Source organism: Trematomus bernacchii, unplaced genomic scaffold, assembly GCF_902827165.1.
Source record: "Trematomus bernacchii unplaced genomic scaffold, fTreBer1.1, whole genome shotgun sequence".
Lineage (NCBI taxonomy): Eukaryota > Metazoa > Chordata > Actinopteri > Perciformes > Nototheniidae > Trematomus > Trematomus bernacchii.
In genome coordinates this window covers 40325-57992 of record NW_022987672.1, presented here as the reverse complement: position 1 = coordinate 57992, position 17668 = coordinate 40325, and the positions used below count along the sequence as shown (strand labels likewise).

General features: G+C 44.7%; 2 protein-coding genes across 10 annotated transcripts in view; one reads left to right on the top strand and one right to left on the bottom strand.

Moving 5' to 3' along the window:
- Window positions 1-17668, top strand: part of LOC117487475 (NLR family CARD domain-containing protein 3-like) — a 189413-nt gene that overhangs the window by 135615 nt on the left and 36130 nt on the right. The window lies entirely within an intron of this gene.
- LOC117487481 lies at window positions 10060-11238 on the bottom strand. Its single transcript, XM_034136110.1, has 2 exons — window positions 10813-11238; window positions 10060-10587 (listed from the first exon to the last, which is right to left on the bottom strand). The coding sequence occupies exons 1-2, from the start codon at window positions 11197-11199 to the stop codon at window positions 10207-10209; spliced, it is 768 nt and encodes a 255-aa protein (XP_033992001.1). The 5' UTR covers window positions 11200-11238; the 3' UTR covers window positions 10060-10206.

Below are 17668 nucleotides of genomic sequence, written 5' to 3'. Positions count from 1 at the left end.
TAACGGTCCTCAGCTGTCCTACGGCGAAACATGTCCATAGCGTGTGCTTTTCGTGGTCCAATCCTTTTGTTAAGGCTTCTTAACCGCCTTCGCCTCCAACTCAGCATTTCTATTGCATTTGAATGGTTGATCTGTATTTGTATTTGTGGCTGAGTTATTGGCTTAAATAACTCAGTTACGAAGCTGTATAACACGAGCACCAAAACGTCAACTCCATACCGTGTCTGAGGTCGGAAGGTAAACAGAAGCATACAGCGGAAGCGGAAGTTTTTTTTCTTCTTCTTCTCTCGGTTTTTTGGCGAATTGCAACTTTAAGGTGCATACCGCCACCTACTGTACTCGCCGTGAAGTTGTTTGCGGCCTGCCAGTAAACCCAAAGCAGAAGAAGAATAAGTGACGTCAGCGGCTCATTTGCCTAATCCACCCCCAGGAACTCATTTTGGTGTGAACGCGATCTGCTTTAGTTCATCAGAACTAAAAGAGCTCTCATGAACTAAAGTTCTCATGAACTATTGTGGGAAAAGTACTTGGTGTGAACGCCCCTAATGATTAGAGACCAGATAGTGTTTGGGACTAATGACAAGAAAATCAGAGAGAAATTATTGAGGGAAACAGAACTCACGATGGAGAGCGCCATTAAAATATGCCACGCCAGTGAGCTAGCGCGCCAACATGTACTGACTTTTAATGAACCTGCACATGGAGCAGCAAGCCAACATGGCGAGGGAGTGAACGCTGTGTCAGTTAAAGCAAAACAGTGGAAAAGATACAGAGATAAAAACAATGATGACGAACTGCAAGAGATGCAGCTGCAAGAGATGTGGGGAAAAACACACACCAAGACAATGTCCTGCTTATGGGAAAATGTGTGCAAAGTGCAAAGGACAAAATCATTATGCAAAGATGTGCCTCTCCAGAGAAAAAAATAAATGGAATAAGGTGCACAGGGTTGAAGACTCAGATGACAGTGATGATTTAAGTGAAACATTTTTCATCAAGATGGTGTCACATGACGAAAATGACGGCTCACAGAGTCCAAAAGGTACTGTAAATGCTGTATCGGATGACAAATGGATTGCACCAATCCTAGTAAATGGGACAATTGTGCCATTTCAGATTGACACTGGGGCTAAAGCTAATTTAATGTGAATGATCTCAAGGCACTTAGAGAGAAACCTAGAAGTATCTCAGAAAAGAACAAACCACTGAAGGCATACAACGGGCAGCCAATTGAGACAAAAGGGCAATGCCGACTCAAGTTGACAGTGAAAGGCAAACAGTACAGCCTGTTGTTTGTCATTGTGCCTAATGGGCATGAATCACTCCTGGGAGACAAAGCTTCAGAGGACCTAGGACTGGTTAAGAGGATCTATCAAATAAACAGTGGGGACATAGTAATGGACAAACAATGCAGAAATACAAACTACACACAGTTTGCTGAAACAGTTGACATTGTAAAGGGATTTCCAACAGTTTTTAAAGGACAAGGGACCTTGCCGTACACTTACAAGATCCAGCTCAAGGATGATGCCAAGCCTGTAGTGCACGCCCCAAGAAGAGTGCCAGCATCACTAGGAGCAGGTTTGAAAAAAGAGCTTGACAGGATGACACTACTGGGTGTTATTGAGCGAGTGGAGGAGCCTACTGACTGGGTGAACTCCATCACATGTGTAAAAAAGAAAACTGGTGACTTAAGAGTCTGCCTTGATCCAAAGGATCTGAATGAAAATATCAAAAGAGAACACTACCAAATCCCAAAACGTGAGGAGATAACCTGTGAAATGGCAGGTGCAAAATATTTCAGCAAAATGGACGCTTCGCAGGGGTTTTGGCAGCTGAAGTTGGACCCAGAAAGCAGCAACCTTTACACCTTCAACACACCATTTGGGAGATACTGTTTTTTGAGGTTGCCATTTGGTATCATCTCAGCGCCAGAAATCTTCCACAGGGCGATGGAGTCCATAATAGAGGATCTGGAAGGCACAAGAGTGTACATAGATGACTTGGTTGTCTGGGGAAAAACACGTCAACAACATGACAAAAGACTAAAAGATCTCCTACAGGGAGTCCAAGTGAATGGGCTGAAATTGAACAGAAATAAATGTCAGTTTGGGGTCACAGAAATGACCTTCTTGGGAGACAAGATCTCAGGAGAGGGGTGGAGCCTGATCTGGCAAAAGTGCAAGCAATACTGGACATGCCTCCTCCCACTGACAAGAAAGGAGTCCTGCGAGTTATGGGAATGATAAACTTCCTGGGTAAATTCATACCTAATCTCTCCTCCAAGACAACATGCCTCAGAGAGCTGCTTCAACACAACAAGGTTTTTGAGTGGAATGCTTCAAATGAAAAAGAATGGAAAAAACTAAAGCAAACTCTAACTACTGAGCCAGTTCTTACATTCTTTAATACATCAAAAGCTACAAAGATCTCTACAGATGCATCTAAAGATGGATTGGGAGCTGTACTCCTTCAAGCAAATGGAGACAAATGGCAGCCGGTGGCATACGCGTCACGAACAATGACAGAGACTGAGACGTGCTATGCACACATTGAAAAGGAGACTCTGGGTCTAGTGTTTGGGTGTGGAAAGTTTCACAGTTACGTTTATGGTTTACCAACCTTTACAGCTGAGACTGATCACAAACAGCTGATTTCAATCATAAAGAAAAACCTAAATGACATGTCACCTAGAATCCAGCGCATGATGATGAAACTGCAGCGATATGATTTTGAGTTAATATACACTCCAGGGAAATACATTGTACTGGCAGATACTTTATCTAGGGCACCTGTACCTAGCACTGACACGAGTCTCAGATTCACAGCTGGTGATGATGTTGAAGCACACGTTGACATGGTGATGGCATCGCTCCCAGCTTCTGATGTCATGTTGCAGAAAATTGTGCAGGAGACAGAAAAAGACCCTACACTACAGAAAGTGGCCTGCCATACTTTCAATGGTTGGACAAAAGGAAGTTGTCCACAGTTCTATCCTGTACGGGCAGACCTGTGTGTGGCAAATGGCCTTGTGCTGCGACAGAACAGGATTGTCATCCCTCAATCCATGCGTCAGGACATGCTACATCGTATCCACGAGGGACATCTTGACATGGAAAAATGTAAAAGGAGGGCCAGAGAAGCAGTTTATTGGCCAGGCATCAACATGGACATTGAGAGCATGATAGGAAAATGTGACACATGTCTCAGACACCACTCCAAACAAACAAAGGAGCCAATGCTGACTGCAGACCTACCAGCTGCACCATGGCAAAAGGTGGGCACTGATCTATTCCATCTGAATGGCAAGGACTATCTTTTGTTAATAGACTATTATTCAAACTACCCTGAGGTAGCACAGCTCTCCAGTACATCAGCACTTTCTATCATCACACATATGAAGGGCTTCTTCGCCAGACATGGCATCCCACAATGTGTTGTCAGTGACAATGGTCCACAATACAGCAGTGAGGAATTCAGACAGTTTGCGGAGCAGTATGGATTTCAGCATCTTACCTCTAGCCCACTGTATCCACGGGCTAATGGGCAGGCTGAAAAATATGGGCTCAGAACAGTCTGATAATACACACATGCACACAGAAGGATCCACACTTGCATTTCCGGATCCACACTTGTGTTTTTCAATGCTCACACAAATGTGTTCCGTTTCATATACACGTAAATAAAATCCAAATACAGAAAAAGGTTTTACATATGTATTTTTGATCCTCACATATTTGTTTTCCGTTAAAATCCTGCACCTGCAAACACAACCCGCTTTCTGTGCATGGATCGCTGTGCATTCGTGTGTGGGTTTTTTGAGACTCCCCTGACGGTGACCCGATTCATACTTGTAATTTGTTCTATCTATAGCCAATCAGATGTCTCCTCAATTCTAAGCCAATCACATGAGCGCGCCCCCACGAGGGTATGATTTATTGTTCATGACACTTCATATACGCATTTTGCGCTGTCCGGGGCAGGGTTTCCGCGGACAGAATTTATTTTACCGGACAAATGTGAAACTTACCGGTCATGTTAGAAGAAGAAGAAGAAGAAGAAGAAGAAGAAGAAGAAGAAGAAGAAGAAGAAGAAGAAGAAGAAGAAGAAGAAGAAGAAGAAGAAGAAGAAGAAGAAGAAGAAGAAGAAGAAGAAGAAGAAGAAGAAGAAGAAGAAGAAGAAGAAGAAGAAGAAGAAGAAGAAGAAGAAGAAGAAGAAGAAGAAGAAGAAGAAGAAGAAGAAGAAGAAGAAGAAGAAGATTTGATTTTTAAAACAAATTTTATTTACATTTGTTTTAACCATACACCAGGACAAACCTAATACATTACACAATCAAATAAATAAATAACCGAATTTTCATGACTACCAAACAAACATCATCTGAAAAGCATTTTACCCATTTAAAAAAACATCCTCTTTTACACTCTTTAAAAACAAAGACTACACCTATCCTTCAAAACTTCAATATTAGAGAGTCATTCTCCCCCAGTGAGCACAGAACCTGCCCAACAGCCCACACATCCAGAAACCCCTGCAGATGATTGATCAGCGTATAGTACGCATGCTCCACCCTCAGACGCGCTGCCACCAGCCCCCTCAGACAGAGCACTGCATCTGTCCATCCCACTCCAGCAAGTTGGTTCTTCCTACTTTTCCAGATTGCTAATTTTGCATTAGCAAACAAGACATTTATCAGTAGTAGGGTTTTCTTCTTCTTCAGGATGTATTTGGGGCCATGGACAAAAAGTCGTATGGAGAAAACCTCCCCGAACCCTTCCACCCACTCCTGTAACATTTTTTTAAGACCAGCTAATCGGGGACAGGACACCACTAAATGCTCCAGTGTTTCTGCCATAAAACAGAACGGACAGCCCCCCCTTGTGCCCGGGTCAAAATGAGCTCTGTATTTATTTGTGGCTATTGCACCATGTATAATTCTCCATTGGATGTCTGCCATCCGTTTCTCAACTGGAGCTTTATACAGGATCCTCCAGCTGCCCTGAGGGGAAAAGCCCAAGCCAAACACATCCGTCCACTTCGACTCTCTGACGCCTGCGAGCGAGCTGAGGCTAAGCACCTTTACGCAGCTAAGGTATAGCTTCTTCCCACTGCAGGAGCTGAACTTTCCAGGTGTTAGAGTCCCCAGTGATAGCAGGAGACCATCCTCCTCTCTCCATTCCCCCACCGCAGGACCCACACTCAGGGCAGGAAAGGCATACTCATGTCCCTTTCTCCACTGGTCAGCCAGATCTGCATCCAGAGCAAACGTCCGGTGGGATGGCGACAGCGACTGCCACACCTCATCTACCAAAGTCTCCAGAACTCGGGCTGATCGAATGCCCGTCACCTCAGCCAGTTTTTCTGTGGAGACCCCCGTCAAATGGCCAAGTTTTACCACTCCCGCTTCAATGAACGCGTTCTTTAGGGTGGCTGAAGAGAAAAAAGTTCCTGAAAGAAAACCAGTGTCAAACAGTGGCTCCTCAAACAGCCACATCCCAGGCTGGGGGTCAGGTGGTCTGGTAAAACTCAGAATCTTCCAGGCATTGATGACTGAGCAGTAAAAAGGTGTAAGTCCAGTTATCTTGTACGCAGGGGGCCTTCAGCAGAAACAAGTGTTTATCAAAACCAAAGCCCCCTGCCCTCCAGAGCAACAGCCGGGCCATAGCCAACCAGCAGGGAGAGGCACCATACAGCAGCCGCTGAGCTGCCTGCAGTCTAAAAGCAGCAGTCCTTGCCGTAATGTCCACGAGGCCCTGCCCCCCCTCCACCACAGGCAGGTACAGGACCGATGCTGGCACCCAGTGATGACCCGACCAGAAGAAATCCACGAGGAGCCGCTGCAGTTGTTTCATGAGGCCCGGCGGTGGGGTTAACACCTGGAGTCGGTGCCACAGAGACGAGGCAACCAGATTGTTGGCGACAAGAACTCTTCCCCTGTAGGACAGCTGGGGTAGCAGCCATCTCCATTTGGCTAATTTTGCTTGCACCTTTCCCAGCAATCCCTCCCAGTTCTGTGCCACCATGTCCTCAGACCCCAACCAAACTCCCAGGACCTTTAAACCCTTGTTTCCCCAGCTGAGGTTACCAGGAAGGCTGGGCCTATTTTCTACACTCCACTGACCTACCAAGACTGCCTCACTCTTCTCCCAATTAACTTTGGCTGAAGCAGCCTTCCTATACAAAGCTAAACTGTCCTGTAGCTCCTGGATATCTCGCTGACCCTGGACAAAAACACTGACATCATCAGCATAAGCTGATACAACCACCGGGGGGGCCTGAGCTGACTCTGGCAGACACAGGCCCGTCAACCTGTTTCTAAGTCTGCACAAAAGGGGCTCGATGGCAATACTGTATAATAGGCCTGAGATAGGGCAGCCCTGCCTGATCCCCCTTTTAACTGGTACAGGTCTGCTCAGCCCTCCCCCCCACCTTCACAACACAACATGCATCACTGTACAAACACTTCACCCAGGACAAAAAATGCTCCCCAACACCAAAAGCCTGCAATGTGGCAGCCAGAAAAGTGTGATCCACACGATCAAACGCCTTCTCCTGGTCAATAGAAATAATACCAACATTTATATTATACAGTTTGCAAACATCAAAAGTGTCTCTCATCAAAAACAAATTGTCCACGATTGATCTGCCAGGGATGCAATATGTCTGATCACTACCAATAAGAAGTTCGATAAAACACTTCAGTCTGTTAGCTAAAACCTTTGACAGTATCTTATAGTCCGTACATAAGAGAGCCACAGGTCTCCAATTCTTCAGCAGGGTTAAATCTCCTTTCTTAGGCAACAGTGAAATCACTGCACGCCTACAGGAAGCTGGAAGAGTCCCTTTCCCAAAGGACTCCATCAATACGTCCAACAAGTCCTGTCCTAAAATACTCCAAAAATGTTTAAAAAAGTCTGCAGGTAAACCGTCTATGCCCGGAGCCTTGCCGGAGGCCATCTGTGTCACCGCAGAGGTCAGTTCCTCCAGCGTAATGTCAGAGCCCTGGGTGTCACTTTCGGCTGGACCCAGCTGTGGAAGACTCTGAAGAAGTTCATCAGCAGCTTCTACGTCACAACCTTCGGCTTTGAACAGGTCCGTGTAGAAGGACACTGCATGCCTCCTCATCTCAGCAGGTTCAGAGGTTACCTGTCCATCGGGGAGACGCAGACACACCATCTGCTTCCTTTGGCCCACAGACCTCTCCAGGTTGAAAAAAAAGGTGGTTGGTGCATCAATGTCTCTCATGGAAGTAAAACGGGCCCTTATCAGAGCTCCCTTGGCTTTCTCCTGAAGAAAACAGTTAAGCTGTTGTTGTTTTAGGAGGGACTGTTCTATATTTCGAGCAGACACACTCTCTAACTCTCTGATCTCCCTCTCTAACTGCTCTATAGCTCTCCTAATGTTGGCAGTGGAGTAGGCTGTATACTGTTGGCAGAACACTCTAATCTGAGCCTTTCCTACCTCCCACCACTGACTCAGGGAGGGAAAAGACTCTTTCTTTGATTTCCAGTTGATCCAAAAAAAATTTAAATTCTCACAGAAAATCAAATCTTGTAAAATGTTTACATTAAACTGCCAGAACGATCTAGGTTTCTCTGTGTTGGATAAAACCAAATCTAAAGAAACTAGCTGATGATCTGTAAAACCAACAGGTTGGATGTGACAGTTCACTGCACGAGTAATAAAAGAAGCAGACATGTAAAATCTGTCTAGCCTGGCTGCACTGACGCCCCCATCTAGCATTCTCATCCAGGTGTATTGTTTAACAGAGGGGTGTTTCATCCTCCACACATCCACTAAGGCGCCGTTTACACGAGGAGAAAACGGCTTGTATCTGCATAGTTTCGCGTGCGTATAGCCCTATTATTTAGACGAGGCCGATAGAAACTGACCACACAAACGATAACGGGTCCCAAGGTGGATAGATTTGCAAACGAAACGCTCTGGGGGGTCAACCGAGTCCGTTTAATCGCCTCTATACGAATATTGCCTGAAAAAATAACGACAGCCCCGCCTCTTCGCACCTCTTCCCACCTCTCCCCCGCCTCATTGCTGATTTGTTTCTACAACAACAACAACAAGAATGGCGGATCACAGGGTTGCTGTTGTGCTCCAGACGCTACTGACCATGATTAATATGTTAGTGCTACAACTACGGTGCTTCTACGACAACCACAAGCAACTAGTGGACATGAAGAACCACATACACGACATGTGGCTAAATTCACCGCGGAGAACAACCAGAAGGGCGACCAGGAGAAAGTTTTGGGTAAGACCGGGCAGAACTAGCAGTTGGTGGGACAATTTTGTCAATGGCGTTGTCGTGGACGATGAATGGAGGGAGAACTTCCGCATGTCCAAAGCCTCTGTCGTTGCCCTGACTGAAGAACTGCGCCCATATATCGAGAAGAAAACTACAAACATGAGGGCGCCAATTGATCCACTGAAAAGGGTTGCTGCGGTTCTTTATTACCTGAGCGACGAGGGAAGGCTACGGAAGACTGCTAACGCCTTCGGAGTTTCCCGCCCGTCTTTGTCCCTCATTATTAGGGAGACATGCAGAGCGATCACCATCCACCTGGGTCCAAAATACATCAAGCTGCCTTTTACTGAGCCCGAGACCGCGGATCTGGTTGAGGGGTTCCATTGTACACATGGCATGCCACAATGTTTAGGAGCAGTGGACGGAACCCACATCGAAATCAAGCAGCCATCTAACGACTCCACTAGTTACATCAACAGGAAAGGAAAATATTCCTTTAATGTACAGGCTGTCTGTGATTACAGGTACCGATTCATGGATGTCGTGGTAAAGTGGCCTGGGAGTGTGCATGATGCACGGGTCTTTGCTAATTCCAAGCTAAACATGTACTTAAAAACTGGAAAGATCCCTGCTCTGAAAAAACAGATTGTGGACGAAGAGGAGGCCATACCATGTATGTACATAGACTGTACATTTTTTTTAAAGGTGTTTATTAAGATGTGATAAACATTCTTTGTTACATTCCCTGTCCTCACTGTGCAGCTCCTTCAGCGACAGGCTGCTGTACAATATTCATATACCTGGCTAGGTATATGTACCTGGCTGCTAAATCTGAGGACTGTTACAGGATTTTTTGTATTATATCCTAACTGTTTTTAGTACTTTTTAATGCATGTCACATGTGTGAAACTAAGCAAATAACTATGTGATTCTCCAATGTCAAAAGTGTGAAACTAAAAATAAAATTGGCTGCAACCACTTCCAGACTTTCTTTGAACTTAATGTGCAACAAATGTCATCATCCTCATGAATGAAGTTATATGGCCCATTCTACCGAGTCAGGTTGTCCATATATATTTTGTACCGTATTTATTTACACATATAGTAAAAGAACCGTACATTTTGATATGGTATTTTCAGACTGTATTGGCCACTAGCGAAACATAGTACATACACTGTAGTAAAAAACTATTATATTAACCTGTTAAGATTGTGTTACCTTCCCTTCTCTAAATAGTATTTTAACCAATATTTGAGGATTTTCAGTAAAAGTAATATAAGCAAATGTTGAATCAAAGTTGAATTTATACAATTCATAAAAATCATAATGCAAACTTTCTTTGTGAAATGCATAATACTGATCATATTGATTCCAGAGATGAAATAGAAGGGAATGAGGCTATAATGGGTAATTTTTTTGGTATTTTGAGCAAAACACTTCATAGACATGTTTTTTATATATCTGAGACTATAATATATGCCTAACAATAGTTTGGGCTTTACCATTAAGGCCCAATGTGACATATCACAGTTCAGATATTTGACACTAGGGGGGGGGTTACTTTTCATAAATGTGGTGTATTTAGTCAAAATTAGGTTTACAAGGTGAAAAGGACTTACAGCCTCCCACACACTGATATAGATATCTCACTGACTGTAATGAGGGAGAAGGAAAGAGAGTGAGGAGAGTGCTTGCGGAGTACATTGACCCTTACATGAAAGACAAGACTGTTCTTTTATTTTAATAAGGTTTTTTATTAATAACATTATTTATAAATGTGTACACAGTCAAAGGGAAAAAAATACCTTTGCTAGCTAAAAAAAAAAGGCTTAAAAAAAAAGTGATTCTCCATTTGTACAAAGTCTGGTGGAGTTAAAAATAAAAATGTTTACAGACTTCCTTTGACCAAAAAGTGCTGTGAAAAAAAAAGAAGCTCACTGCTTTACTGCTCCTCCTCATCCAGTGACCGCCTGAATGAATATGGAGGAGATTGTTGCTGTGGGGTGTGTGGTACAGAGGGGTTTAATCTTGGTGTGGCCGTGTGTGGCCTTCGGGGTGGGTATGAGGGCACCTGGAAGTGTCCATATCCACTGTTGTTAGTATGAACTTGCATGAACTGGCTCATCAGGGAAAGGCCATTCTGTACAGTCACATTAATGTTGTCCATGGTGTTGTTCATACGATCCATGCTGGCTGCGCTGCGGCTGGTTGCTTCCTCCATTAAGTCCAACATCCGGCTTTTTAATCGCAGCTCTTCCTGCACCGCATGTTCAGCTGGAAGCTTCCTCTTCATGCGGTCACTTCTGTGGCCGTCCAGCCGTGCCTATAATAAACCAGAGAAAGTTTGAATGAATACACAATAGGACCATAGCCACCAGATAACAGAACACAAAAGGCATGTTGTGAAATAGCTCTCAATACATTTTACAAATAAAACAGCTCTAAATACTTTCTAATTTTACCAAGCTTAAACCGGTTCAGTTTTTCAGTGGAAGGTACTGCATCATAGTATATAGCAAGCCCTTTAAGATTGAAATCATGAACATACCTGGAGCAGATCCCTGCGATGACTCACAACCGCAGCAGTTGGCAGAGTTCCGTTGGATCTACTCGACTCTGGCAAATCCGTGGAATGCTCCAAACTCGGGGATGAACTTGGTCCGGGCGACGACTCTTCCATGTCGAACAAGTCCCCTTGTACCTGTTTTAGTTTCGCTGTAAGCTGGCCCTGTGAAATTGTGTTCTTCTCGTGAGGGAAATCTTTCTCAGTCGGGGTCCTCGGATATTGCGCCTGAAATAAGTCGGCTATCTCCGTATATTTAGGCTTGCAGGACTCCCAGTCTACATTATCCTGTATTTTTGTCGTCTTATACTCCTTTCTTGCGCGAATAACAGCCATCTTCGTTTGTTTGTTTTGTTTGTGCCTCACACACATCCGGGGGGGATCTTATACTCGCTGCTTTTGGTGTATTTTGTGGCGGAAGTTACAGCGCCACTTACAGTCCCGCCATATGTACTACAGCTTTCGAGCGGTCTCGTGTGGAAGTACAGCGCCACTTACAGTCCCAGCATATGTACTACAGAGTTTCCAGCGGCCTCGTTTGAACAGACACGTTAAATGAAACAAATGCATGTGAACGGAAGACTTTTTTGAATACGAATACTGTGCATAAAACGCAAACGGCCTCGTGTGAGCGGGGCCTAAGTCAGCCTCTCTTATCACCTGTGACAGTAAAAGGGACGACTGAGGATGCGGCTCCCGTCCTATTCTGTCTAAAGTGACATTAGTGCAAACGTTCCAGTCCCCCCCCAGTATAACACACTCCCCCTGTACACTAGTGTCTAGCTTGTCTTTTAATAACTGAAACACAGATACACGTGCAGGGCCCTGATTGGGTGCATAAACATTAATAAAAGTGAAAATGAACTCTAACAGTTCCACTTTCACCATCAAGGCTCTACCCGCAACTATCTCTGTGCTGGATAGAATCTTAACATTTAAAGAGGGGGAGAAAAAAACAGCTACTCCAGCACTAAGGTTTGAGCCATGACTGAGTACATACTGACCCCCCCACCACATCCCCCAGTCTGTCTCATTCAGGCTATCACTGTGCGTTTCCTGCAGAAATATCACATCTAATTTTTTCTGATTAAAGACCTCTAACACTAAAGCTCTTTTCTGTGCACTTCTACCCCCGTTCATGTTTAAAGAAGCAACCCTTAAAGCCTGCATTAGAGGAAGGAGACAGAGAGAAAGAACAGACAGGTACACACAGCAGAGAGGAGACACCCAGTGTTGCATGATCATGTTGACATTTTATTTAGACCTTTTCAGTTTCCTCCCTCTTTTGCTTTCTTTCGTACCTTTTTTCATAGCAGTTACATGCTTCCTGAGACGATAGCGTTTCTTTTCATCCAGCAGGTCTAACCCTACAACTTTCTGAAGGGTGCTCACTGTATGAAGAAACTTGTTAGTGTCAGGGAAAAAGTCTCTCACTTCCACTGCCTTGCCAAAAGACTCCTCTAAAAAGACATTAATCTCTTCCAAAGAATATATCTCTGCGTTCTGAGAGAGACTATCTGCAACTGAAACACAGTCAGAATCCCCCTCACCGTCTGTGTCCATCTCTGTCACCTCATTACTGTCTGCAGCCTGAGCCTGTTGAAGCTCTTTTTGCCGCCCAGAGCCAGACGGCAGCTCCTGCTGTGTGCCAACAGCCTCCACCTGCCCCACAGCCCCGGTCTTCACCTGCCCTGCTACATCATCTCCCACCAGTTTACCTGTTTCCACCTGTTTTCCTCTCACACTCACCATTTCCTCTCTCACGATATTCATCCCTACTTCATCCGCAGCCCCCGGGGCCACGGCGGGCGCAGCAGCAGCCCCAGGCTCGGCTGCTCCGGCGAAACCGCGGCCCCGGGCCCGGCGGCCCCGGGCTCGGCGGCCCCAGCGGCCCCGGGCTCGGCCTCCCCAGCGGCGCCGGGCCCGGCTGCCCCGGCAACCCCGGGCTCGGCGGCCCCATCGGCCCCGGGCTCGGCGGCCCTAGCGGCCCCGGCTGCCCCAGCGACCCCGGGCTCGGCCTCCCCAGCGGCCCCGGCTGTCCCGGGCCCAGCTGCCCCGGGCTCAGCCGCACCCGGCGGAGCGGCGTGCCGTCTCTGTGGACATGCAACACGTTTATGACCCGACTCCCCGCACTCAAAACACTTTACGTTCCCTGAGCTCGCATAAACCATATAAAAACCCTCTTCATGCCTCACCCGGAAGGACACATCTAGTGTCTGAGTGGGACAATTCAGAAACATGAAAACCTGTCTCCGCAGAGATTGGACATGTTTTAACTTTTCATCCTTACACCCCAGAGCAACACTGCGGAAATTACTGGCAAACTTACCGAAACGCTTCAGCTCCCGTTCCAGCGCCTCATTCGGGATGAACGGAGGAACGCCAGACACAGTGATCCGCGTGGACGGTGTCGCCAACGGTGAAACTTGAATAAATTCCTCGTTTAACATTAATCCGCTCTCGATAAGTTCCGTCACATATTTCTGGTCTTTCAAAAAGACCACGACCGCTTTGTTCATGCGGGAAGCATAGGAGATGTTTACATGACCCACCTGATCCCCCACAGCCAGCAACACCTGCTCCACTGTGCTTGCGGCCTGAGCCACCAACCGCACTCCGTGTCTCAGAGACACCGGCGGCGCCCCGAAGGACGCCATCCCCGCCTCGAGGCACGGAAAAACACTAACGAAAAAGTATTAACCGTACTCGCAAAGAGTACAAATATCCCAACGAAAGATCATACAGTTAAAGAAACGATAGAAACAGAAACAAACGAAACAAAAGTGAAAATCCCTCTTCCCTCTTCAAACACACCTCCACCACAGAAGAAGAAGAAGAATTGTGTAGCAGAGTTTCCGTTAGCAGGTAATTACCGGACTATGACCGGATATGGCTAATAACACGGGAGGATCATCTCTTTTCCTCTCTCCCTCCCTCTCTCCTGACAGCCCGTCAGTTTCTCATGCAGCTCGCTAAAACTTCACTCGCGTTTATGTCCATATGGATCAGATCCAGCTCTCCTGATCGGCCTTTATAGAGAGCACCGATCAAACTATTAAGAGTGAATATCGGCCGATAATGACCGGCGAGGCTCCCCCCATTGACAGTTCACTGTCTAGCACTGGCTTCGTAGTGCACTGATCGATTACGCTAAGCTAACCTGTAGCTGCTCCCTCCACACTCACAACAACTTCATACAGACATAAATAAAGCAGCTGTATTCGCCATACAGGAAACACACATTTAAAACGGTTTTGCCTGCCGTTTTTATGTACACAAGCATTCATTAATGGTTCGGAAAGTGGCACTGTACCTTAATAATATAAAGGCTTGTATTTGCGTGCATTTCCTGCTCGGAAAGTGGCAATGTACTGAGAGTGGAGGTGTCCTGAGATTAGCGCCTGCAGGCTCCATGGACCTGTCAGCTCCGGACAGCGCAAAATGCGTACATGAAGCGCTACGTCATGAACGCAAGAAATCTACCCTCGTGGGGGCACGCTCATGTGATTGGCTTAGAATTGAGGAGACATCTGATTGGCTATAGATAGAAAAAATTACAAGTACGAATCGGGTGACCGTCAGGGGAGTCTCAAAAAACCCACACACGAATGCACAGCGATCCATGCACAGAGAGCGGGTTGTGTTTGCAGGTGCAGCGGTTTTAAACGGAAAACAAATATGTGAGGATCAAAAATACATATGTAAAACTTTTTTCTGTATTTGGATTTTATTTACGTGTATATGAAACGGAACACATTTGTGTGAGCATTGAAAAACACAAGTGTGGATCCGGAAATACAAGTGTGGATCCTTCTGTGTGCATGTGTGTATTATGAGACTGTTCTGAGCCCATAGAAAAAGGGGTCCAAATTGTTAAAAGGCTGCTGAAAAAGGCAAGTGATGGCAAAACTGACCCTTACCTGGCTTTGTTGAGTTACAGGGCCACACCGCTGGAGTGTGGTGCATCCCCTGCTGAGCTCCTCATGTGTCGCAAGCTGCGCACCACGGTACCACACATTTCAAACTACAACAACGACAAGAAGGTGCTGGATAATAAGAGAATGAAGCTCAAGCTCAAACAGAAAATGAACTATGACAAAGTGACAAGGAGACTGGAACCTCTTCGGGAAGGGGATGTTGTGAGAATTGAGGGTCCTGATTCCTGGACCAGGAAAGCAACTGTCCTCAGTGAAGTGGGTCCCAGGTCATTCACTGTGAAAACGGAGAATGGACAAGTGCTTCGGAGAAACAGGAAGAGTCTGTTGAAGACTCAGGAGAACATTGAGGAAGTTGGTCAGGAGACTGAGTCTGAAAAGGGAGTTGAGGAGACACCAGACTTGCAACATAGTGAGCCTCCTTCACCTTCCCCAGTAACTGAAGCACCAGATCTGAGAAAATCCACAAGACATAGAAAACCACCTGACAGACTTATAGAACAATAAACTGTTGACATGCAGTTATAAGTGACTTTAAGAAAAGAGCATGGTTGGCATTTATTTGATATTTGTGTCATAAGTTTTGTTAACAATAGATCTTTTATTTAGAGTAAATAGCAAGTTAAAAACGGCTATACTTTCTTTACAGTATGTTTAGACATTTTTGAATGTTTAAAATGTTTACATTTGAAGACTGTACTTCCAGAAGCTTTATAATTAAGAAATGTGTTACACTGACCTGTTTGGAAAGGGGATGTAATGATAGGTGTTTGTGCTTAGTTACAATGCATATATGTTACCACTAGGCGGCAGTATAACATCTATGGACATAGATGTTAGCAGAACAAGATGTGAAGGTACTGCATGTTGGCTAATAAAGTTGGCTAGTAAAGCTAGTCTAAAGATACAAGAAGATGTCTTATTTATAACCAATAAGAACATTACATGCGCCATCTTGAGTAGTGTCCCATGGCTCTTATTTCTGCCGGAGGACCGAGGATCGAGGAGCGAGGAGCGATAATCGAGGAACCACCAGACCATCCTCCGGTGAAATCCTCAGACACTCGCCCCGCCCCCTTACTGTGTATCGCTCACTGATTGGACGATGCAGCGCATGCAATGATCTGATGCTTCTTGACATGAGAGCAGTTTCCCAGCGGAGTGAAGAAAACACATGAAACTCACGGGACTCACTCCTCAGTTTATACTGTGTTTTGTTTCAATTAATGTATCATTCAGTTACAAATATGTGATATATCTGAACAACAAAGTGGTCAAAAATCATTTTATTCATTTATTGGAAACATTTTCATGATCGCTTTTTTCGTTTTACATTTTCATTTATTGTCATTTCCATTCAGTCAGTCATTAAGTGCTATTTAACATGTTAATTTGCTACATATCCACAAAAACAGACAAAGTGTGCAGTCCAATGAATGTTAATCTAACTGGGTTTTGATAGATAACATATCTCTCTTTCTTCTCTGAATTATTTTATTTCTATTGTGCACTCTAATCAATATTAATCCAACTATTGTTCGTTTATACATTTTAAGAATGGCGTTTATCTTTTTTGAGAATGAGTTCTTATTTTATTTAATGTATTTGGGCAGGGTTCGAGTTATGTGGGAGCCAATGGGAGCTGAGCTCCCATAAGGAGGGGTCTGAGCTCCCACGGACGCAGTGAAATCATACATCTGTGGGGGTCGCTAATACATTACCAACAACAACCATTATTTTAATCACAAATAATGCATGTGTCAATGTAATGAGTATTATTGAAAAGAAAAACATGTTTTCCAAAAGAACAACGCATCTCTTGAATAACAATATGCCTGCGCTGCACCTCCAAGGTGCGCAATACTTTATTGCACAATCTATGCCTGTGAGCGTGCAGCGCGAGCCGAGATGAAGTGTGTGTGCGTCGTTGAACCTTTTCATACAGGGCCGTGGTAAGTAGGGGTGCTGAGGTGCTGCAGCACCCCCTGATGGAGGACAGGGAATCTGCACGTCCACAAGATTAAATGGAAATATAATACAAATATAATACAAAAAAAACGAATTTTCGGCCTTGATGTTCACATTCATAATTAAGTAAAGATAACACCCTTTTCACCCCGGTTACATTTTCCATGTGCCCTGAGAGGCTCAGTGAGGTAAAGGACTCTGAGTGTTTAGATAGTTCACTTTAGTCTAAGTTATCTCAGTGTGTCTCAAACGGTTTGGTCAATTTATGTAAACAAATATTTCCAAGGCACACCTTTATAATTATTAGGATAAATAAAAACAGGTTTGAAATCATTCCAATGTATACTATAGACAGTAAACCAACAATATCCTTTAAAACTGGAGAGATTAAAAAATATGGATGAATAAATAAATGTTAACTGGTAAAATAAGATATAATTGAACCAGCAAAAATCTTGCCTAGGGCAGCAAACGGGTCAGAACCGGCCCTGGTGTCATCCCCACAGCACCCCCCATTTGAAACATGTTCCCACGGCTATGTACAGCAATACGCCCAAGCTGCCCCTCCTTAAAAGAAATGACAGCTAGTATCTACCTCATTGTTTAGAAAACTAGGTGTGTCTTGTTCTTGTTCGATCAGATGTTTCATGATTCAACATGTCTCATTGGGCCGTATGGAACAACATGCTCTATTCCAATGCTCAGCTGCTCTGGTTGGATTTCCTACTAACGTAATAGACACTTTGGACATTTATTAATCCTAGTAGATTGTGAGTCATCAAGTTTATTTATAGAGCAGCTTTCAACACAAAGCAATTCAAAGTGCTGTACACAAATATAAGACAATAAGATCGAACAACACTAACATGTGTAGTCAAATTAGTCTGAAAATGATTGAGAAATGTTGCTTCATTTGGATGGAAAATGTGCGAGGCGAA